At 39.5% G+C, this 23,435-nt stretch overlaps 1 protein-coding gene across 2 annotated transcripts; it reads left to right on the top strand.

Moving 5' to 3' along the window:
* Positions 1 to 201: 201 nt before the first annotated feature.
* Positions 202 to 23,435, top strand: LOC116316263 (cAMP-regulated D2 protein). Of its 2 annotated transcripts, XM_039601496.1 has the most exons (9): positions 202 to 1,685; positions 3,345 to 3,546; positions 3,967 to 4,100; positions 5,803 to 5,930; positions 6,148 to 6,266; positions 6,757 to 6,897; positions 7,178 to 7,350; positions 16,382 to 16,467; positions 18,979 to 19,218. In XM_039601496.1, exons 1-9 carry the CDS (start codon positions 1,218 to 1,220, stop codon positions 19,076 to 19,078), a joined length of 1,551 nt encoding a protein of 516 aa, XP_039457430.1. In that variant the 5' UTR covers positions 202 to 1,217; the 3' UTR covers positions 19,079 to 19,218. The 2 variants fall into 2 exon arrangements, with proteins under 2 accessions (XP_039457430.1, XP_039457429.1); XM_039601495.1 differs by lacking the exon at positions 16,382 to 16,467 and having other exon boundaries at positions 18,979 to 23,435.

Below are 23,435 nucleotides of genomic sequence, written 5' to 3'. Positions count from 1 at the left end.
CAAATGTTGTCATCTCCTGTTCAGCGACATGCCATCGGTACGTGCACGCTAGTCGATAGTAGGCTATGGTTTCACCTGATTAGGGATATGATATGTACACGCCTGTTTCCAGGATTTTTAAAAAATGTCTCAACAGGTGGAGCCAAGTGGGTCATAGTTACCGATTCATTAATGTGTAGTGCATCACTTTATATGTTACAGCTGGAGATTATTTTAAGTGCGTATATTCTGCTTTCCAGCTTTATTTTAATTATACGCATTCGTTTATGTATAATAACATATTACTAAATTAATATAATCAATCATCGTCAGAATGTTAAATAATTAACACTTTGAAAAATAAAAATTGTAAATCTGAAAAACTATACCATCTGTTTTTCTGTTTGATGATGAAATTACACGAGAAACTGCTTCCATCATATTTTACAAGTGATTCTACAGTCTGAACTCTGGGTGCAACTCAAAAAGAAATATCACCCTGTAATCATTATTACTGAAAACAAGAAAATGATCTAATCCGATACTTTTGTAAAGCAGGTTTTAAGAAATTTCTGGATTTAAATTCGACTTTCAGTCCTTTTCGAGGACAGCGGACATGCTAAAGATTGAGATCTTCCAAAAGGGGGAAACGTGTGTTAATAAAATAAAGTAAAACAATAAAAATTAAAAATCAAAGCATATGCATACTTTTCTATGACATAACCCTAATTACAGAATAACTGTGGCATGTTGTTGTGCATAAGGCCTGTAGATGGCACTGTGTACCTTATGTTTGCTGTCCTCTGCCTGTAAAGAAAAGCGTATTAATAAATGTATTGGTTTTAATTATACATCAGTGACTGATAAGTCTGAATGATAAAGGAGAAACGGATTTTTATATAAGCACAGAAACCCGCGTTCATAGAGCCCACTGCTTGGCTTATCCCTGTTTACCATTTGTGCGTGACTGCGATTACATTAAGCAAAGGAAAGACGACTTGTCCTCTATTAGTGGCCCTGCACCGCAGTGTCTGCATCCAGCTGTTCAGAGTCTACTGGACAGAACTCAACACTAAGACAGAGCAGCTTTTGTCTGTTTAATCTTAATAAGGAACCAGGCAAATTGGAGTCACAAGCATGCAGAGTGTGCAAGCTTATGAGGGCCGCAGCCATAAGTCAAGTCAAATCATGATCTAGGCAGCTGGTCTGGGGAAGTATTAAGAGTATTCTATCACAATATGGAGAACTGGCACTGTTTGCTGCTGCTGTGCACACTGAGTTTAGAGCTTTCCTCTGGAGGAGTTACAAAAAATGATGATGACATCGACCTTGTCAGCTTTCTGAGAAATATCTACCCCGAGCCGTTCATCATCAACCGAGACTTTCAGATAAACTCCCTCGAGGAGCTGGGACGCCCGGGGGACCCTGCAATCATACAGCAAACCAAGGACAAACCTGTCACTCAGGATACAGATGGGGCTGCTGGACCAGTGGTGATAACCAAAGATGGCCAGATCAAGGGGATTACTGTGGATAAGGCCCATGTATTCTATGGTGTTCCGTACGCAAGTCCTCCTGTTGGGGCTTACCGCTGGAAGCCCCCCAGACCTGTGAGTCCTTGGCACGGGGTTTATGATGCCTCCTTCCCCAGGGCCGCATGTATGCAATTCTGCAGTAGAGCTATCACTGAGGAGTGCCCTAAGAGTGTAAGTGTATTACAACCTTGTATTTCTTTATATGCTACTCTGATGTTTTATATCACTTTAATGTTACAGCTTGAGGTTATTTTAATTGCTTATGTTCTGCTGCTTTGTGATAATACATAGCTGTTGTGATTAATGTGTTGACATGCTAATTATCATAAAGTGACACTAACAGTACAACACTGAAATTTTAATGTGCATAGGCTTAGTGCACACAAACTTTTGCATGTCAAAGATATTTCATATTCAGTTCAATTACACTGATTATATGGAGTGGGTGGATCAAAAGAGCTGCCATTATTTTTGAGAGTGTGAGCTAAGCCATGGATGCTAAATTCTGCACTTAGAGATGGAACCAATTTCATTAGAGTAAAAGTGAACAATCCAGCTCAGTAAAAGTCGTTAGAATCCATGTTGTAAGGCTCATGTCACATGGAGTGGCCTCATCCCTTTATGAGGCCATTGTTAATAAATTATATTTAGCAAAAAGATCCTCAAAGTGACAAATATATATAAATAAAAATCTATATAAAATACATATACAATTTTATAGCATTATAATCGGTTTAATGACTCAAAAGGATGCAGCATACTATTTAGAGGATACAATTTCAATACTACTACAGTTATTTACAATAAGGGAGAACAGTTATGCTGTATGTTAGATTTTTAAGGACAGCTGATAATAATCCAACTGTAATTTAAGTTAGTGATATTAAGAGTTTTTAACAACATTCTCCAGTTATCCATCTATTTTTTAAACCAGCAAACCTACCGAGACTATTAACAATATCTGTGTATATAAATAAGAATTGTATCTTTACACGAATATAGTAAGCTTCCTGAATCAACTTTGTTTAAATATGATTTAATAACATAACAACAAAAAAGTAATGCTAGCCATTTAAAATAACTGCAGAATGTATATCGTTAATATGACAGCAGATAATTGAGGCAGGGTTTAAAATGAACAGTCTGTAGCTCAGGAGCAGGTAGAGCAGGTCATCCAATAATTGGAAGGCTGGTGGTTTGAACTGGCTGAGATCACCAACCACCAACCAAGTTACTAACCCCAAGCTGCTGCCCGATGCGTTCATTGGAGTGTGAGAGTGTGTAAATGGGTAAATAAAGTATGTTATATAAAATGCTTTGAGTGCTCCAGTAAAGTAGAAAAGCACCATATAAGAACCAGAACATTTAACAAAAAGCGGGGAATCCAAGCACTCGTATATGGAGCACTGGGACTATAAAACCTCTGAGAAATTAAACATTATTAAAAACAACTAACAAACAATATCAATAAGAATCATTCAGAAAATATGAGTAACCAAACCCAGTACACCAACCAAGAGACAGAATTCACAACAATGCTCAAAGTGGACAAATGTCCTTATTTAGTCCTAAATAAGATGTAAGGAGTATAAGAAACCTGCTGTGAGAGCCTACTAATTAGTTTGTACCATAAACGCTAAATAAATCATTTATATTCTATCTGCAGTTTTTACTTATCACCTGCCTGGCATTTGCCTCCTAACTCGTATCTGTGTATCTGTGTATCTCTGTCACATACGGCCAGAACTATTAAATTCAAAAGAAAAAAACAAAAGTGACAACAAAAAGTGAAAAATTGAATGACCTGCATCCTCTAATGTCTCCAAAAAGGTCAGTGAGGACTGTCTCTACCTCAACATCTTTGTACCGCTGGATGTGGACTTGAGCTCTCCTATGCAGAGCCACCTGCCTGTCATGGTTTGGATCCATGGTGGAGATTTCGTTGCTGGTTCTGCCTCCAAGCCTCTGTATGATGGACGTTTCATTAGTAACTTCACCCACAGTGTTGTTGTAAGCCTGGAGTACCGACTGGGTAAGAAAGATTACGTTTAAATGGACCTATTAATGTGTAATAGCCTGTGTATTAGAATCTCAATGCCTGTGTCACTCTGACCCCACTTCAAATTTCACGCAGGGATAAAATTCAGATGAACTTTAGCAGTGGACTTCTCAAAGGCAACAACAAGAAACTCGTGGAATCACTTAGTGAAAATAAGAATTTACTTATTACAGAGAGTGTTTGTGCATCTGTGTGTGTGAGACAGTACGAGCCTGAATAATGTTTGTGTGCCACTTTAAAATGGCCGAGCCTGTTGGTAATTACTCTGCTTTCCTGCAAGACTGAAAACAGGAGCTCTGATATGTGAACAGTAATTTGGAGCTCAGAGGAAATGAATGTCTTGCCTGAGTCAATTACGTCTTGTTGATCATGTGAAATCCTGCGTCATTAAAGGTGCATTTGGGTTCCTTGTGTCGGGAAAAGATCCTCACACATCAGCTGCAGGGAATTATGGGATCCTGGACCAACAGGCTGCTCTTCTTTGGGTCCAACAGAACATTGCCGTGTTTGGAGGGGATCCCGCCAAGGCAAGCAAGCACGCAGACACACACCAACACCTAAGATAATTATTTCAAAATAAGCCATTTATTAATAAGGTACAATACTGTGTGGGAATAAACATTGTAAGAAAACATAGGACAAAAGAAGAAAAAAGGGAAAATACTGAGAAAATGACCACGATGGAAGACGTGGGGAAAATAATGAAGCAGTTGCTTCCAACTATTAAAGATACTTATTGTAAACTTTCTGCTCAGAAGCTCCGACCTATTTTCTCAAATTCATAAAGTATAAACATTTAAAGAGGGTTATCTCAGAGGGAAAAAAAGGAAACACATTTCCAAATTTGATAACTCACTTGGTTTGGTTTAGACCGACAGTATTATGCTATTTTCCAACTCCATATTTAATTCTTGGACTTTGCTAGAGTAACTTTTACAGTTTAAAGTCATTTTTGTTTATCTTCTGTCAAATGCAGCATCTTAATTAACCTTCTACTTAAAGCATGCTATTTGAACCCCTTCCACTTTTCTTTTAATCCAGTTTTGTTGTGATTTGTTGCCCTTCACAAACAAAAGATTGGAACAGCATCCAGGTGCCCTTAGATGGCCATTTTAAGGACTCTGCTTTCAGTGACATCATCTGACATCACAATTCTTACCTTTTTCCGTCATTCTGTTGTAAATTTGCTGGTGTGGTTGGGATAATTGTCCTCTTGTAAGACCAAGGCCAAGCTTTAGCTGTCAGACTCACTTTTGTCTCTAGAACACTTTGGTAAACAGAAAAAATAACTCAGTATCTACAGTGTGCCCAGGTCATGTGTCTGCAGAATAAGCCCAAATGATCACCTCTCTACCACCGTGCTTGACATTTTGTTTGAGGTTTTTATGCTGATATGCTGCGTTTTGTTTTGTTTGGCAAAAACAAACAAACAAACAAACATGTCAATGTCCATTATAGCCAAATATCTGCGCTTTGGTCTCATCTGTCCAAAGGACATTGTTCCAGTATTCTTGTTTCTTTTTCAGATGCAACCTTCCAATACTTAGCCATGCAACCATGTTCTTTTTAGTGAAAAGAGGCTTTCTCCTGGCAACTCTTAATACTCCATTATCATTATCATATTTAACATGCTAACTGAGGCCTGTAGGGCAATGTTTGCAGCCCACCATTGTTGATGCTGTTTATCCTCATATATACCTGAATTATCCAGACCAGCAAAGCGCCAAATCGTCTGCTTATATAGCAGAGGTTTTTGCTGATGAACAGTTTGTGCATTTGATTATCAGCACCTGTCTACTTTATCTTTTCACTTTCTATGGAGCAGTATGGGCATGCTCAGTTTTTCACAAACTTCTTTACATTTTGGCTGAATTTTTGTTAAATAAATAATGACATGGTGTAATATGTCATGTTTTGTTGCTCATCTGAGCTTATTTTACCTAATTTTATTACCTGGTAAGGAACAGGTTATTTCTGTTACACCCTGATAAGTTAAGCCTTTCTCAGGTCAAGTCAACTCCAAATTTCAAAGTTTCCTTGAAGAAGGAAACTTGCTTTTCTTTCCAAGCTCCTTAGACTACGATCACCTGGATCTACATGTCCTACATTTACTAAGCCTAACTTTCATTGTTCTGTTCGTATTTCGTTTGATATGAAATTAATATATTTTGCAATATTAACAGAAATTAAGTTAAAGAATTTTAAGTAGCAACATTTTTTTTAAATCAGGTCACAGTATTTGGGGAGAGTGCAGGTGCTCAGTCCGTAAGCCTTCACCTGATGATCCAAAGCAGCAAGCCTCTGTTTAAACAGGCCATCCTGCAGAGCCTGCCCTTCTCCATCCCTCTGAAGACCAGGTGAGGAACTAACAGCTCATGGCAATACTGGGCATGGATGTGAGATAGATGCATGGATGCTTTGATGGGGTTTCAAAAATTGGTATGGACTTTAAAGGACACCGAGCGATCAAAACGTTAAAGCTGAGCATTAGATTGCGTGAAAGATCTTGATCACATTTTAGGATGACTTCAAGCTGAACTGTAATTTTGTTTTTTTTCTGCACATCTTTCTCAGACACGATGCCCTGAAACTGGGAAAAGACTTTGCTAAACAGACGAACTGCTCTGTGAGCGACTTTGTCTGCCTGCTGTCTCTCACTCCGCAGGCCATCCTGGCCGCCCAGATGAAAACAAGTAGGACGCCACAAACCCCAGATTTAGAGCAACACTCATTGCTGCCCACACATTACATAAGGAAGCAGGATATAGTATATTTGTCTGCAAATGACTGTGAAAAACATGTTCATAGTGAGATACTTGTAAACAAAATCATTATGACTGAACAATGAGCCTCTAAAGGGGCAATTAGAGTAATTTTACTGTCTAACAGCAAGGAATGAATTTGATATACCTGCAGGCCTGACAGTGTTATTGATCTGTATCACTGTGATTACATCATCAACAGCAGTTTTCAGGATGGGTGAACTCATGGTTAGAGCTTATAACTGAGGTAGGAAAATGCACTCTGGAGAAGAAGTTTAGTATAAGACTGGAAAGCTCCCTTCTTTAGACAAACAAATCACATTAATAGGATTTCGAGCTTTTATAACACTGCATACGATGCATTGCTTAACATACTTTTTTCCCTCTGTGTTTTAACTTGCCAATCTGTTTTTGATCCCAGGTTCCAAGATTTTGAACCCATTCAGGTTTCTGGAGGTTTTTGAGACGTGGGGTCCGTATATCGATGGGGAGTTAATCAAAGAGCAGGCTGTCACTGCCTTTCAAAAGGGGCACTGGCAGAAAGAAAAGCCAATACTGCTGGGTAAGAGCAATAAAAGAAACCACACTGTATTATTACTATTATTATTCAGGATTTATATTTTATTCTCTCAGCTTTCTGCTTAACTCCCACTGGTTCTTGTTATACGACTATTTGATATGAAAATTCTGACATCATAACAAAGCTGAAGGCAATGTTTAAGAGTGATTTTTAAGTACAGAGACAATCAGAAAAGCCATTGGTCAGAAGAATCACAGCAAGCCCACAGGCAACACAGACATCTACTTGTTTCTTTAGAGTAATGTTGTTTTCTGTCCTGCAGGTACAACGTCCGAGGAGGGGGTTCTGTTTGCGTATGGGGTCTTCAACAAGCCAGTCTCCACAGTGGAGTGCACTGTGTACATCACAGCCATCTTTAAACAACACACCCTACGGATCCTACACAAGTACCTGCCCCTGTACAGGGATGCTGACCACAGAAGTATGCTGGCTCAGGTAAGAGGAGTTTAATACAGTCCTTTTAGTGTTAGTATTGCTCTTAAATTGGAAAAGAGTCTTTCACATCGCTGGGGAGGAATTTCGGCCTGCTCTTTTTTTCAGAATTGATTTAATTCAGCCATGTTTTCAAACTTGAATGACCCGTTCAAAGTCCTGATAAAGCATTTTGGCATTTCCTTCAGCACTTTCTGACAGAGTCTTGTCTTGTCTTGTAGCAGCCCCGATCATCACATTACCACCACCACGTTTGACTATTTGATATTTTTTTTAATGAAACGCCAGAGATAACCGGACACAAAACTTCCCAAAAGTTCAATTTTTGTCCCATCAGCCCAGAAAATATTTTCACAAAATCTTGGGGATCATCAGCTTTCAGCAAATGTGAGTTGAGAATTTATTGTTCCTTTTGGTAAGCAGTGAATTTCGTCTTAAAACTCTCCCACAGATGCCATTTTTGCCAAGTTGCTTTCTGATTGTAAAAGATGAACACATTGACCTTAACTGAGACAACTGAAAACTGCAGTTGTTTAGATGTTGTTCTCAGTTCTTTTGTGGTCTCCTGGATGAGATGTGTTTGTGCTTGGAGTAATTTTCGAGAGAGGTTCACCACTGTTCAAAGTTTTCCTCCCAACGACTTTTGTAAACTTTTCCCGAATGTTTTTCTCATTTATTCTCAAGTTTCCTCAAAATATGGCATGATGTGGTGTTTCTTTGAGATTTTTTACTTTCTCACGTATGACTTTGGATAGCTTCTTTCCCTCAATAAACCAAATCATCATTTAAAAAGTACATTTTGTATTTACTTGCGCTATCTTTGTCTAATATTTACATTTGCTTGATGACCATGTGTGAGAAATATGCAAAAACAAAGAAAAGAAAAAGAAATAATCTAAATGTTCAAAATTTACACCTTTTACCGTTTTAAATATATATTGCTCACAGACACACACATATTTAAAAGTGCCAGTATGGTGCATATTATTAGGATGCAATGTTTGACTTTAAGCCTCAGTTTTATATAGATAGGCCTGGTGTGCAGTTTAACACTGAAAACAGGTCAAATGTAGTCCAAATGTAAAAGAAGTTCAATTTCTGGTTTGAACATCCGGGTTGGCGTGGACGTCCTCTCTGTGCTAGCTTGTTAGTTTTTTCAACAGCTCTCAAGGTTTTGAGCTCTATCCCACACACTCACACTTAACAGGAGGAGAAAATCCATGTCACTTACATCGTCTTGATGCATTCTCAAACATCCAGGTAAGTAAATGTCACTTACAGCTGTTTGTAGGTGTCTTTCCCCCTTTTTTCATACCAGCAGCATGAAGTAGCAGATTTAGATCAATAATTATTCATGACTTTTCCTCCAGTGTCACATCTGCTTAAATTTCCAGCTGACACTAATTTTATGATAAATTGCTTCAGATATTTGTAATGGTTAACACGATGGTTGGTAAGCAAACCAACATTGTCTGATGTTGGCATGTGCTAGCATAAACCTCTATGTGTGCTGTGTTTATCATTAATTTTCATGAGGGAAAAATGAGAAAACCCCCGAGCAGTATTCTGGCTGTGATTTTGATGAATAGTGTAAGGTGTCAGCCTCTGGGAGCTACAGCGGGTCAGGAGGTGACACCTATTTAGTATTCAGTCACAGTTGACTGTGCAGTGAGGCTGTCCTGCATTTCTTCATGAAGGGCGCTTCTTCAGAGGACCGGGGGTCAGTGCAAATATCTGAGCATGGCTGAAAATTCTAAGTGTTGCTGGGAAATGTATTTTAAAGTAGCTGTTTTGAATTTTTTTCTGCCATGCTACTGTGATTAAGTATTGCTGTTCCTTTATAAAGAGGAAATGTTTTCCCTCACTCATTAAAAGTGTAACCCCTAGCCTCCATTGCCAACCTTGAAATTATGACAATAATTATGTGTGCCTGCCAGAGACAAAGTTTTGAAGAGACTAAAGGCTAATTATCTAGAGTCCCTCGCTTGCATTTCCTTTGCTACAGGGTACACTGATTAACACTTGAAGAAGAGTTCACAGAAATAGAGAAATATTCAGTTCACAGAAGGGGAAGTTTCTGAAGCATGCTGCTTTTGATCCGACAAATTGCATATAATTAATATTCCTCCGTTTGCTGTGGCTTCGTTTTCATCGTAGTTGTATCTGGTGGCTGTCAGGAAAGTGTCAGGGAGCTTTACATTCAGCCAATAATTTGCAAGAACCTGCAGAGCAGAACATCTCTACAAACCTAATGCGCTGTCTGTGTTCAAGAAGTCAAACAGCTTATGTAAAAGAAAAAAAAGGATGCATTTACATAATGAGCTGCATCTGAAGAGGTTTTGTTCTGTTCCATTTCTCCTCTTGCTCACAGACTGAACAGTAAATCCTCACACACAGTCTGCCACACACACGCATCAATAACTACTCATTGGGTGGCTGTGTGAGGCAGGACATCACGTATGGATCGATAACCCTCCTGGCCAGAGCTCGGTGTGTAATGAGGACCCAGCTGTGTGGTGCTGTCTGCCGCCTGTCTGTGTGTAATGACTGATGGCGAACTGAAAACAATTGAACTCTTGTTGCTGAAGTTGGTTTGCAAAATGTTGCACTTCCTTAAGACCAGACTGAAAAGACAGGAAAATTTCACCATGCATCAAACTTTGGCATTATAAGTAACCTTCCAGATTTCAGTGGAAATCAAACAACATGCGTTAACACTGCCTACAGAGGGAGCTACAGCTCCACTGTCTCTCATTCAGTAATGTTTTTTTCTCACCTCCATCATTTGTATGGGTGAATCATTTGGACCACCTGGAGTCAGGGAGGTTGTCTGCTTGAGATTCAGCTTGACTGCTCCACTAAGAAGCAACTCGTCTCTCCTGAACATCTACAATGACAGGGGGGACGAGCTGAGGAATCACAGATGAAGTAGAGGACAGGCTTCCAGAGGAGGAAGCAATGACTGGAGGAAGACACCCCATTTGTATTAATGAGAGGAGAGTGAACAACAAAAACATCTCTTAGTATGACATACTGTAATTCCAGTACAGCCTTCAAAATGATTATAACATTTTGAAGGCTCCATAAAGGTAAAATCTCTTGCAGCCTGTTTGTACTGCATCAGCTCAAACTAAGTATATAAAAACAACTGTCACCTGAGTGTAATCTTAAATAATGTCATAATTACTGATGTTAAAAACTATAATACTTTTGCTACATGTAATATGAGCAGTGTTAGTCATTGTGACTGACCCACAGAGAATTAGCTGTTGACTTTGCAGTTCCCCACTGAGTGTTTTAGCATCACTTACATCATTGTTTTGGTTTCTACGTCCAACAGCTACTGCTATGGTTTAGTCTCACTGATGTCATCAACCTCATTTTCAAGTAGCTGCTTTCAGAGAGGGAGCTTTAATAAATCCAGAGTAAATAGCCTGAGGTATACTCAGCACTATCTGTTGGCATCGAACAGCAAATAAAGTCAGGAACTAGCTGGCAAACATGCTGGAGATTTCTCCAGTTAAAATACCAGATATTTCCAGAAAGACTAAACAAAGCAAAAAATGAAATAACCAAAGTCTGAATGTATCTGTCCAAAAATCAACATAAACTGCAATAAATACAAGGGCCAGATTTAGATTAAACATGCAACTAGCCAGCTTTTTATCTTGCAATCCATTACTAGTAGTATAGCATGTTTTCCAAAATTGTGGCTTTGAAGCAAACGATACCGAGCCATGGGGGTACGTTCGACTTACTGAAAAGTAAATTATATATGATCTATATATATTATCTATATCATATAAATAACCAACATCATATTTGCAATAATTCAGATTGGACTATTAGAGCTATAATTGCCACAAAATTAAAGAAGCATACTGATGACATGGCATCAATCTTGTTTCGCCATTTTGGGCTGCATTTTTCACACGTGTGACACACTAGTGTTTAGCGTTTGCTGTGTTTTTACTGACGGGAAAGTTTCTTTTTCTGTCCAAATGTACATTTGGAAGACTTGGTTTCACACTTCAATCTCAGCATGGTGGTACAGAGGTCAGCATTGTTGCCAGCTAGAAGGTTTTGGATTTCTGATCTCCTAGCAGTGTTTGTGGAGTTTTCATGTTCTTCATGTTTCACTGTTGCCGTCTCAGGTGACGTTCTAGGTGGAGTGTGAGTGTCTGTTGTTATGTGCTGCTTTTTCCCACCCAAGGAAAAGCATATAAAACATTTTCACCTTTCAGAAAGATGCATATATTGCTTGTATTTAAATCATAAACACCAATAAAACCAGCAGATATGAATCTGGTTAATACAGTAGTTAATAGCTCATATATTCCCTTAGCTATACACATGTGAAAATGAAGTACAACCTTACAGCTTCTATAGGAATTAAGAGGCTGACAATCAAAGGCACTTCATTAGTTGATCATTAGCAGCTGTGCCCACTTCTGCACAGAAGCAACTATTTGCTGGTCTGAAGCAGTCAGGTGTGTCTTAACTCAATATCAGAAATGATCGTTCCAGCAAATTCACCCTAAAGTCAGATTGTGAAATGCTCTGTGAAACTGCAAAAGACCTACACCTCAGACTTTACAGGTCTGAGTTAGCATTCCAAATATTAAAGTTCATGACAGTGCAGGAGTCTTCTTTTGATATTTTCAGTCATTTAGATTTTTGTTGATTGTTTATGCCATTGTTTATACTCTGGAGCCTCAAAATCTGTATGTCAACTGGTGGATGATGACACAGAAAGGGGTGGGGGCTTTCAGCCGGTTTCTGTCACAGTTTTCAATTCAGAATGCAAGGTATCTTCCCCCAGGGAACTCCAGGGGGGTCAGGAGGTGACACTGCTGGATATATTTAATATTCAGTCACAGTTCACCCTGCAGTTGGGAGTTGGTAAAATTACAACAGGAGCTTACTCTTCCACGTACACACACTGTGTGTCTTTATAAATGGCACTTCTCCTGAGGCCCGAAGGGGTCAGCGCAAAGACCAACCAGTCACAGTGGAAGCAGATGTGAAGAGCTCTGCTTTAGTCCTACAATTTTTATATTTATGGAGTATATACATTTTCTCTGCATTAGACAAACACAGTATTTCTGAATGCATTTTGAACATAATCAACTTCCTTCCCATTGAAAACCCCACTAACCAAGTCTATGAGTTCTGTGACAAGTCTCTCTATGGCAGAATTATAAACACCTCTGCTGTCCTAAGGAAAAATGAGACTTCATTTTGTAAGCGAGGGAATTTCAGCTGAATCACTGACAAGCTTATCGACTCTGTGTGAAGTGCTGCCATCACTACGAGCAGTTCCAGTAAAGCGGCAGCTTCTGTCAGACTACTAGAAATGACGTGGTACAGATTTTTATGTCTGTGAAGGTTCTCGGTCATCCAGGTCATCGTAGTCTAAGGAGCTTGGAAAGAAAAGCGTCTGGACTTCTTTAAGTTTCTTGATTGATTGTTTCTTTTTGAAACCAGACATCACTAAAGACTGAAACTAAAGGGACACTACAAGCAGATCCTCCTTTCTGAGTTTCGTCCTGACTTTATGAGTAGTTATTAAAATGATGCCATAACGCATTTTAATGTTGTATTCGGCTTAACTTAAAACAACCAATGAGTTCATAAACTCTTGAGGAAAGGGCTCATTGAGGTTATAGGTTATAGGAAGTCAAGAGTCATTTTTCCAGTATAACTGGAACTCTCTATAACCACCATAGTCACCAACTCCTATTAAAAGGAGTATGTAACTAAATTATGTATAAAGCTGGATTTCAGCCCAGTTACAATGGCTGAATGCATTTCCATGGTGATGCATTTAGCCCAGCACTGACACAAGTGAAACAGGTTTTTGATGCTGTGTGTGCAGTTTAGCTTGCTCAGTTAGTGCATTTTACAAAGAATTTAATAATGATGGCCTGAGTAATGAGACCTGTTTGTGGAGAAATGCCCTGCACCGCAAACATTATTAATGATCTAAACCAGTGCTCCGGGGAGGGAAACACAAAGGGGCCAAAACAGTGCTACCGGGCCATCATACGCCCTCCCATAAAAATAGGGCTTAGATAGCCATGAAGTTAGTTAACATTTTGCCAACACTTGAAGTTGTATTACTAGGACACAGCCCTTGATAATGCATCAGCCAAAACATTGTCTGCCCCCTTTATGTGTTAAACTTCCAGATCATATGGCTGAAGAAAAAGGCACCATCTCAAGCACTGATTGGGATTCTGGGGATTCTGAAGAAAATGAAGGAAGGTGAGGTGATTGTGATCTGTGTAAACTAAAACAGGATTACGTATACTTCAAAATGTTGTAGAGCCCATATTAAAGCCGATGCGTCCTTCTCCACTATCGAGTAGTTCATTTGGTAAAATTTGAACTTCTGGGAGAAAAAACTGACAGGAAGGTTCACTCCATCCTCCCCCTCCAGCAACAGAACAGCTTCGGCTCCCACCATACTAGTATCTACCTGTAGTTTGAGTGGCTTATCCATACAGGGAGCTGCTAGAACAGGTACAGAGGAAATCACAATTTTCACTTCCTGAAAGGCTTCCTGACAAGGTGGCATCCAAAAAAACATAACCTTGTAGCTGCAAGAGGGGCAGCTACAGTGGAAAATTCTTGCAGAATTATCTGTAGTAGCCAACAATCCCAACAAAGCATCCAAGTTACTGAGTGACTCAGATGTGTTTTGGTTTCTACGTCCAACAGTTATTGGTCGGCAGTCCCTCCTCCCAGTCACGATCCACTTCCGTACAATAAGCACACAACAAGGACTTCAAGGTTTGGTGAAACCTTTCAATAGCTCCCTGACTTTGTGGATGGTAAGGATTGAACTGGTTTTACCTGAAGGAGCTTCAGTATTTCTGTGAACATACTTGATGTGAAATTTGTCCTTTGGTCACTCTGAAAAATCTTTGTGATACCAAAACCCAAGATAACCTGCGACAGGGCTTTAACCACTGCTCTCGTGGTAATGTTGGGTATTGGGCAGCTGCGTAGTGAGTACTTAAACACATTACTGTTAATAAGTACATATTTCCTGCCTTTGACCTGGGTAACGGCCCCACACAGTCAATCAGCAAATCTCAAAAGGCTGGTCAATCACTGCAACGGGACATAAAGGTGCAGGCTCAATTGCTTGGTTGGGCTTTCCAGTCACTTGACAAATGTGACATGTTTTAATGTACAAGGAAATGAAGTTTTTCAGTTTTGGCCCAAAAAATGGTGCAGGACTCTGTCATAGGTTTTCTGAACACCTAAATGTCCAGCAGTGGAATCATGAGCCATCTTCAAGACATGCTGTCTAAGGCTACGTTCACACTGCAGGCGAAAGCGCATCAAGTCCGATTTTTTTTGACCCTATGCGACCCATATCCGATCATGGTATGACAGTGTGAACGGCGCAAATCCGATATTTTCAAATCCAATCTGGGTCACTTTCGTATGTGGTACTGAATCCGATACATATCCGATGTTTTAGAAAGCTACTGCTGTGTGAACGGTCATGTTGCATTAAATCCGTCTTTTACGTCACTGACACAAGACGGACGCCAATTATCAGCGCCAGAGAAATGATGGTCCCATTAACTTATCATGATGAGTCCATTTTCAAACCAAAAGCCATCATCCACAAAATACCTGGCTGTCTCCATCTCATCTGTAGGGCGGACCAACTGTAACGGTTCTTGTAAAGATGCGTCATCCCTCACTACACATGACTGACAAATCATATTCTGACAGAGGAAATGACACATTCAAAACATTGGTTGTGTTTTTATACCTAGAAGCTGTTGAAAAAGAATCTTCGGGAGAGTCTTTACTCCTGGCCCGAGTGATCACACAGTACTTTGTGTCTGGCTTACCTCATCTCTGTGTCTTAGTGGCACATTTTGAGATGGATGACCATTTTTCCACACTTTAGTCCCAATGAAATCATTTCCCAAAATCACCTGGATTCCCTCAGTGGGTAGCCTACCCTGTACTAGCTCTAATGACAAAAACAGACGATGTAACGGTACAGTCATTACATTTCGATTCATACCCTGGACTTTAGAACAGCAACCACTATCAATTTCTGAGGGCAACACTGGGCTAAATAAATGGTAATAAATAAATCCAAAGCACCTGTGTCTCTAAGAATGTTTACAGCTATCTTCTGGTCACGACCCACCAATGAGACTAAACCTCCAGATACATATGGTCTATACCCTGGGTCAGTGGACTGGAAATCCAGTTAATTTTTTTGAATAATCCCAGGAATCTGCAGAATCGCAGACCTAGTGTGAAACTGCACAGCAGCTATTACCTTATTCCTTTCAATGGGGGCAGCCAAAACTGCAAAGGCAATAGGTTTCACTGAACGAGTTCCCTATGCAGATTTAGCCTCAGCCTGCAACAAAAGGCACTCAATTTCCCAGTGACCTTTACCTAAACAGTAATTGCATGTCCTACTTTAGTTTCAATTTGCACTGGTAGAGTCTTGTTTAGTAATTGCATTCTGTTGGCCCTTTCTCCCAACTAACAAGACAATCTCCCTGCTTCCAACCACTACCTCCTTTGATTGTCAAAGTAAACTCATCTGCCAACACTTCAGCATCAGAAGCATTTTTCACTTTCTCCTCATTCAAGTATGTAGCTACTCGTTTAGGAAGAGTGGACCTTAAGCGCCCAGCAAAACAAGCTCCCCCAACTGTTCAAATGTACTTACTCCAGAGGCAACCTGCCAACGGTTAAACACAATTCTTAGCCCACGAACAAATTCCACATAAGTTTGGCTTTGCTGTTTCTAGGAAGCTTTAAACTTTTGTCTATAACCTCGGGAACTAGTTGGTAAGTTTGTCAAACAGCCTGTTCAACTTTTTCATAGTTTTCACATTTACTGAAAATGGTTTTGATATGCCCTCTCTTATGTAAGTAAAAATGTCAGTAATTGAAATTGAAATGTCCTTTGGTAACATGGTAATTTTGCATTGTTCCCTCTTTTGCTGCCACTGTTCCTTCCTTGGACGACCTTTGATAGATACTAACCACCGTACTCCACAAAAGCTGGAGCTTTGGAGATATTCTGCCCCGTCTTCTATCACAGCTTGGCTCCAGTCAAACCAGGTCAAATCTTTACACAAGCCCATTTTTCCTGCTTCTAACACATCAACTTTGAGGATAAAATGTTCACTTGCTACCTAATATATCCCACACACTAACAGGTGCCACTATGAAAAGATAATCAGTGTTATTCACTTCACCTGTCATTGATCAGAATGCTATGCCTGATCGGTGTACATCCATAGATGAATACGCCAAAGTTCAAATGCACAACAGTTACTGAATAGAATATTTAAAGTGTTTGTTCTTTCTGAACATGACAATAATCTGACACTGGAGAAAAGAAGTATGCCCAAAAACAAAAACAGATTTTAGCAAAGAGAGAACAAGTTGGACGCGGGAGAGAGAAGTGAGGAGAAATTCATTTCAGAAGATATAGTAGACATAACTTCAATTCTGCCTGTGCTCGTATTGCCTTGAATGCGTGAGACATGATTATAAACCTGTGTGGCGAAAAATAAATAAATAAATAAATAAAAAGAATTGAGGGAGAGAGACAGAGACGGAGAGAGTCCCGTCAAAGTCAGCAAGCTTGTTTTCAGCTTTCAGATGTTCAGCTGTGTGGGTGCAGGTGCTGAAAAAGACACATTGGTTTCTAGGTAACAGGCAGGAGAAAACAGACTACCTTCATTTTCTTTGCTTCCTTTTAGCCGAGAGGGAACAAAATTTATCTGCTCTGCCCTTAGCCCGTCTCTTTATAGATGCAAGGCTAATTAGTTATTCTTTTTCTTTTCTACACACGGCAAACTCCACAAGAATCGCTGTAATGTGCCGACTTGGATGTTTCTTTAATTTTAAATCAGTTTGGTTGTTTTTATTTTGTTTCCAGGTTTAATACTATTTAATACTAGTACGTCTCTTACCAGTTATCAATATAGAGCTACTTAACAAGCATATGGAACATACAGCCATGAAATTTGTCAAAATTCATTTCTGCTTCCCCAGTTCAAGGTCATGGGGTGAATTGAGCCTATCTCAGCTGTATTATGGAGACAGACAGACATAGTAATATAATAAGAATATGGTAATTACTAGGGTAATCTTTGTTAACATTTGTTTGATTATCTAAAATGAGTTGATGATCTGTAGGTGTGGCAAATTTGCAAAAAAAAAAAAAAAAGAAATTCAGAAGGGAGCAAATACTTTTAAACTGCACTGATGGGTAAAGTGCAGAAATAAAGTACTATTTGAAAAGCTTGAGTGATATATATAAACTAAACATACTATTTAAAGATACTGAACACTGAGCTGCTCCTGATGCATTCATGTAGCACTTAGATATAGAAAGAAAGTGCTTGTATGAATGTATGTGTGCATGAGGTATACTATACAATGCATTGAGTGCTCAAGTAGGTTAGCAAAGCACTATATAAGAGCCAGTCCATTTACCATCACTTTTAGAGAGGCAACGATCAAGATGGGATTCATAAGAATTTAGTGATTCCAACTCCATTATCGATATCACTTTGATTAGTTTACTTATTGATTCTCTTATCGATTGTCATTAGCTTCTCACTGGCTGCACTTTGACAGTGGCCACCATTGTTAAGCAGTATGTCAAAGACATGACATTCATGCATTCATTCTTTTTGTGCATGCTGCGTGGTCAGATGTTTCTGCATGTTCAAGGTATTTCAGCTCTTTGTTATGATCAGTGTTGGCGTTATTGCTCAAAAAAGTAATGTAGTACACATATTACACAGAACACTTAAAGTGATGCAGTACGTTACGTTACAAAACAACCTGAAACGCATTGTCTCATAATTGCCAGTTAACAATATCAACCTATAGACTACAGTTCCCCACACACTCCCCTGGTACATTTCCTACAATCAGCAGACTATTGCACAAGTGCAGATGGAACTGATAGGTGAGCAGAACAACAATTTCAAGGAACTAAAGTACTAGGAGCTGGTTCTCTACAAGAACTGGTTCTCTATTCCCATGCCTCATAAAGCTGATAAAAAGTCCAGGTTTGTGAAAGTCATTACTCTCATCCTGAGAGTGTAGATTTGCCAAATTTCATTGTAGTCCAGGCGCTAAGACAATTTTGTGCCAACCCACCCATGGGATATCCGATTGGACTTTGGTGGTACTATTAACAAGGTTATGTTTTCTGGAGTTACATAATTTATGGAGTTATATAATGTGTTATAAAAGGCTTATTCATGGCGGGTCATGAGAAGTTATTGTCCTGAGAACATGGGTATATTTTCCAAGCTTTACTCCAGTCTTAATCCGCGAAAACCACAAAGATCAGGTGGTGTTACTACAGGAAAAACAATGCTGATCATCAGAGTTAGTGGGTTTTATCTTCATCCAACATGCTTGTTTGTAAAACATTTAATAACAAGACAATTAAGAGATATAAAGTTATTTCAGTCTGAGCCATATTGGTGTCTGACAACTTGGCTAACCCCACAAAAAGGCAAGCCACTATAGTGCTGACAAATCATTGAAATCAGTTTAAAATAATGTGACCTCACCATCTCCCTCTTATTTTCCTTTCCTCAGATTGTTACCGATTTTGTCTTCTTATGTCCATCGAGGAGGTCAGCGCGTGCCGGCACAGCAGTGGGGAGCAAGGTGTGGATGTATGTTTTTGACCATGTGATCTCGGACCGCAGTGTCTGGTCAGGTCTCACTTTCTGCTATGAGCATTCCTGCCATGGTGCAGAGCTGCCCTTTCTTTTTCATTCAGCCTCTGTGGCCAACTTCACCCTGTCACCGTCGGAGAAGCTGCTGTCCAATCGGATGCTGTGCTACTGGGGTGCCTTCGCTCACACTGGCGACCCTTCCTCCAGGAGCCAACAGACAACTTTCTGCCGGGAGCAGCGTCTGCCTATTTGGCCGCGCTATTCTGACACCAGTGGCTTTCTAGTCATGAACCTCACTGTGCGTTCCCATGCACAAGCAGGAACCAGAAACCATATATGTGATTTCTGGGACCAGCTGGGCATCTACTAGAGAGGGAACAAGTTGGGCATGCTGTTCTTTTGTTGAAACTAGAGTCAAAAGAATGATTCTTTTCCCTGCATTGTTTTGTTTCTAAAAGTAGGATATGTACATGTCTGCTCTAGCTTTGCCCCAGAGACTGTCAAGTTAGTTGATGAAGTTTTGCTAGTTACTACAGTACTCCTGCCCCTTTGTCTTTATTTGTTGCAAGTAAACCATGTATTTGTTTGTATGTAAGATTTCCTTTCTAATTGAATCCAAGTCTGCATGACTTGGATTGTTATATAGGAGCAAAGCAAGCCAGACTGTAATGTTTAGCTATATCAGTCACCAGACTGGATTATTACAACAATTCACAAATTAATTACCATAATGTTTGGTACAAAAATTCATTGCTTAGGGGGAATCCTGCTAATTCTGTTTTGTTCTTTATTAGGGATTTGCATATTTGGACTGGAGTGAAATATCTTGTCAACTATGTGGTGTGGTTCAAAATATTTTTCTGCCCTGAAAACAACTCCATAAGTTATTTCTGCTCACAACTTATTAGGACCTGCAGTCATATGTTATTCTAAGACAAATGCCTCCACTTTACAAATTTTTATGAGTCATAAGACACTGGCATCAAACACTTAGCCAGAAGAAAGCTGGTTCTATCTGGCAAAAGGGGAAAATGAATGCATTTGGTAAAAGTGGTAAACATCAGCAGGACGATTGGCTGATGGAGGGCTAGTTTGGTTTTTGGGATCACGTCTGCTATGCAGGCTAATGTCAAAGAAATGCAGAATATCTCAAACAACAGGAAATTAGATTTATGTTGACTCGTAGCAAATTAATGGTGAGCTGGTTAACCATATCTTGCTGCCTGTCTGTAACCAAATCCTACCTGGAAATACTATTTACCTTACATAACCTGCGACTTTGAGGCAAAGTGATTGAAGATTAATTGAACTAATAATGCTGGTAGAGAAAACGACTGACCGACATATGACAGTATGGTAAATACTCTACTTTAAAGGTGGGTCTTTGGAACTAACTGCCAGTTACAAAGCAATGGTTAAGAGGGAATTGTTGAATATGAGCCCTAGACCGCAACATGGTACTACTCAAATTTGGGCTGCCAGGGATTTTTTGCTTTCTGCACCCCCCTGCAAACCATACTAGTCTTGCAGTGGCACCATTTGTCACAAGTCATTGTTATGCTCTTCTGGCTATTGTTTCTATCTTAGATTATTAAGTAATTAAGAATTAAAACCAATGTCAGTCTCCACTTTATATTGTACCTTATGAGCCAGGTAATAACACTAAAGGCCATCAGCAACACATCTGCGTGTTGTGAAAAGTAAATGGCTTGATACTCTCAGCTAAGTCACTGACATTTTATGTGACATTATGTCAAAACAATTCAGTTATGATTCTCATCATACAAGTCTTGTCAGTAAGTAATATGGGTGATTTTATGCAATGAATGCTAATCTAAATTTACATAAATAAGGGTACAGCTTGTCATATCATCCAAGAACAAAGGAGGCAGTAATTTGTGTGAAATAGTTGTAGTTTACGAGTTTTACGTTCCAACAGAAGTGGTTTGAAATCTTTCAAATCCTTCACTTGATCTGGGAGCTTAACTGGCAAATGTCCAGTCATAAGCCTGCTTCCCTAGCCTTCAGGCGTTCACCACTCATGTCTCTTTCTAGACCAGCTGAAGTGGCCTCTCTCCCTACTGGCACAAAGGCCACAGTGAATTGTCCTGTTTCCTTTGGCGCCAGTTTAATATATGCCACAGACACACATTCACGCACACACACACACAAGACCATTTTTATTGGCTGTTTACACACGACTGGTAGAGCGCTGACACACTAGGGTGTGTTGAGGCCACCTCATTATCTCGGCAGACATTTACTTTGCTGTCATCCAGTATCAAAGCTCGGCCCGCGCTGCGACTTAGCTGTCTGAGATGGCCGCACAGCTAATCAATTGCTGTTCATCCCAGCACTGCGCCAAAGGCTGTGCTCACAGGCTGTCCCCCTCCCCCTAAAAAACCCTGCTGCTCATTATTGTGACAGCTGATAAGAGGGAGATGGAGTGAGAGCGAGAGGGGAAAAACAGACACAATCCTTTCTGTTGCCTGTATAATTTAGAAAAGGTTATGGAATCAATGTCTGGCTGTCACTCTCCAGCTCCAGATCAAGGTTGTTGGCTTTGCACAGATGCATTCCAATAAGATCTGATTATGGCCACTGCATTTGCAATTAAAATCAGATGAAAGGCCTTCGCTGCCCAGTATGCTGCTCAGGACAGTTAGAATACAGCAGCACGCTGTTCAGCGGCGTCCTTCTCAAAAAAATTGGGCTCGTTCAACTTTTCAATTCAATTTTATTTATATAGTGCCAAATCACAACAAATGTCTCCTCAAGGCGCTTCAAAAAAAAAAATGATGAGAAATCTCTCAGAGAAAAAGTGTGGCTGGAGTGATAAGCTAAAAAGTATTGGTCAAGCAGTAAACAGTGTTCAGATCCATAATATTCAGGAAATCTTTCAAGGATGTTTTCAACTTTTAACCTCCTAGGACCTGGCATCCAAATATGTGGACATCACATTTTGGGTTGTCTAGACCAAAATACTAAATTTTGGTCTACTATCCCTGTGGTGCTGTTGTTCCTGCATCATAATGTTTGGTTTGCAATTGAACAAGTTACACTGTTGTGATGTGATAGGATTGCAATGTGAAGAGAAAAACTGTTTATATAAAAGTCTGTACAGGAACAAGTGGTAAGCATGTCAGCTGTTTACTTTATTATTTGATATCATTTAATAAATATATTATTAAGTTAGCTTTGATGTTAGCCAAATTCAGATCACTCATGTTGGTTTGCTCATGATCATTTTTAAAAGCATTAGCTAACTTCTTGGCTAATGCTAACTGCTCAGACAGCATCACTGGTCAGTTGATGATCCTGGACCAAAATTATTATGAGGATGTAGGAACAACACTAACACAGGGATGTGAGATTGTGCACTTGGACACCCTTCAGTCCTCGGATTCACCTGGAAATCCTGCTTATTAGAGTAATGAACGGAGCTGATGACAAAGACCATCCCTGGAAAAATACATCTCCCCACGGGCACAAGTCTGACTCAGCAGTGCAAACTAAATTATTTCTACAGGAACTGAAAAAGCTGTATCAACAGGCCATAGAACTTCTCCAAATCCACAAAGCACATGGACACTGGTCGGGTAATTTCTCATGGACCCCAAAATATCATTAACAGGCTAAAGAGCTGGTCCAGTGTTGCAAACCTTATTTTGGGATAAAGTTACCTGCAGAGTTTTAACATGTGTTTAATATTATTTGGCCTGTGATTCTATATAATAATGTCCAGATGACTACAGAAATTAACATTATGACTCTCTTCGATTCATTTGGATAAGGGCTTGGGTTTGTTGCCTGGAATAATTTATTTCTAGAAGGACTTTGACTGAGCTCAGACCCAGTAAGCATAGCTTAGTAAGAAAACTAAAACCAACCTGACTCTGTTAGAAGTTAATAAAACCTAACTCTACACTGTGAAGCTCATAGTTTGAACTATATGATCAAATAAGTTTCAAAACCCTTATTAATAATCTGGAGAAGTGCTGCCAGGAGGAGTTTGTTACATTTTGACCGAATTGGGCTACAACTTTCTTCCATTGTTCTACTTCTAAGTGAAGCTAACCCAGCAACAAGGTAAACAAGTGTTTTTCTCAAAATGTTAAACTTTTCTCTTAAATTCTGAAAAGGGCGACAAAAGCTGTTTAGAATGAAAGCATGACTTTCTAACACTTGTGACATCCTGTTTGAACTTAGCTAAAAGAAAATTTTTTTTGACAAGTTTGTTTGTAGATTTTGGCTTTGGAAAAAACCCCTCACAAATGACACTGCATACAGATAAGACTGTACATTTCTGTTTGTGGCTGCCTCTTCTTTTCCCTGGCTTTGCTCTTGGCTACATGAATAAAAGCAACACAAGCA

Source organism: Oreochromis aureus, linkage group 17 (genome assembly GCF_013358895.1).
Source record: "Oreochromis aureus strain Israel breed Guangdong linkage group 17, ZZ_aureus, whole genome shotgun sequence".
Taxonomy (NCBI): Eukaryota; Metazoa; Chordata; class Actinopteri; order Cichliformes; family Cichlidae; genus Oreochromis; species Oreochromis aureus.
Note: the sequence above shows the minus strand (reverse complement) of the source record. Positions and strands in the feature narration are given on the sequence as shown.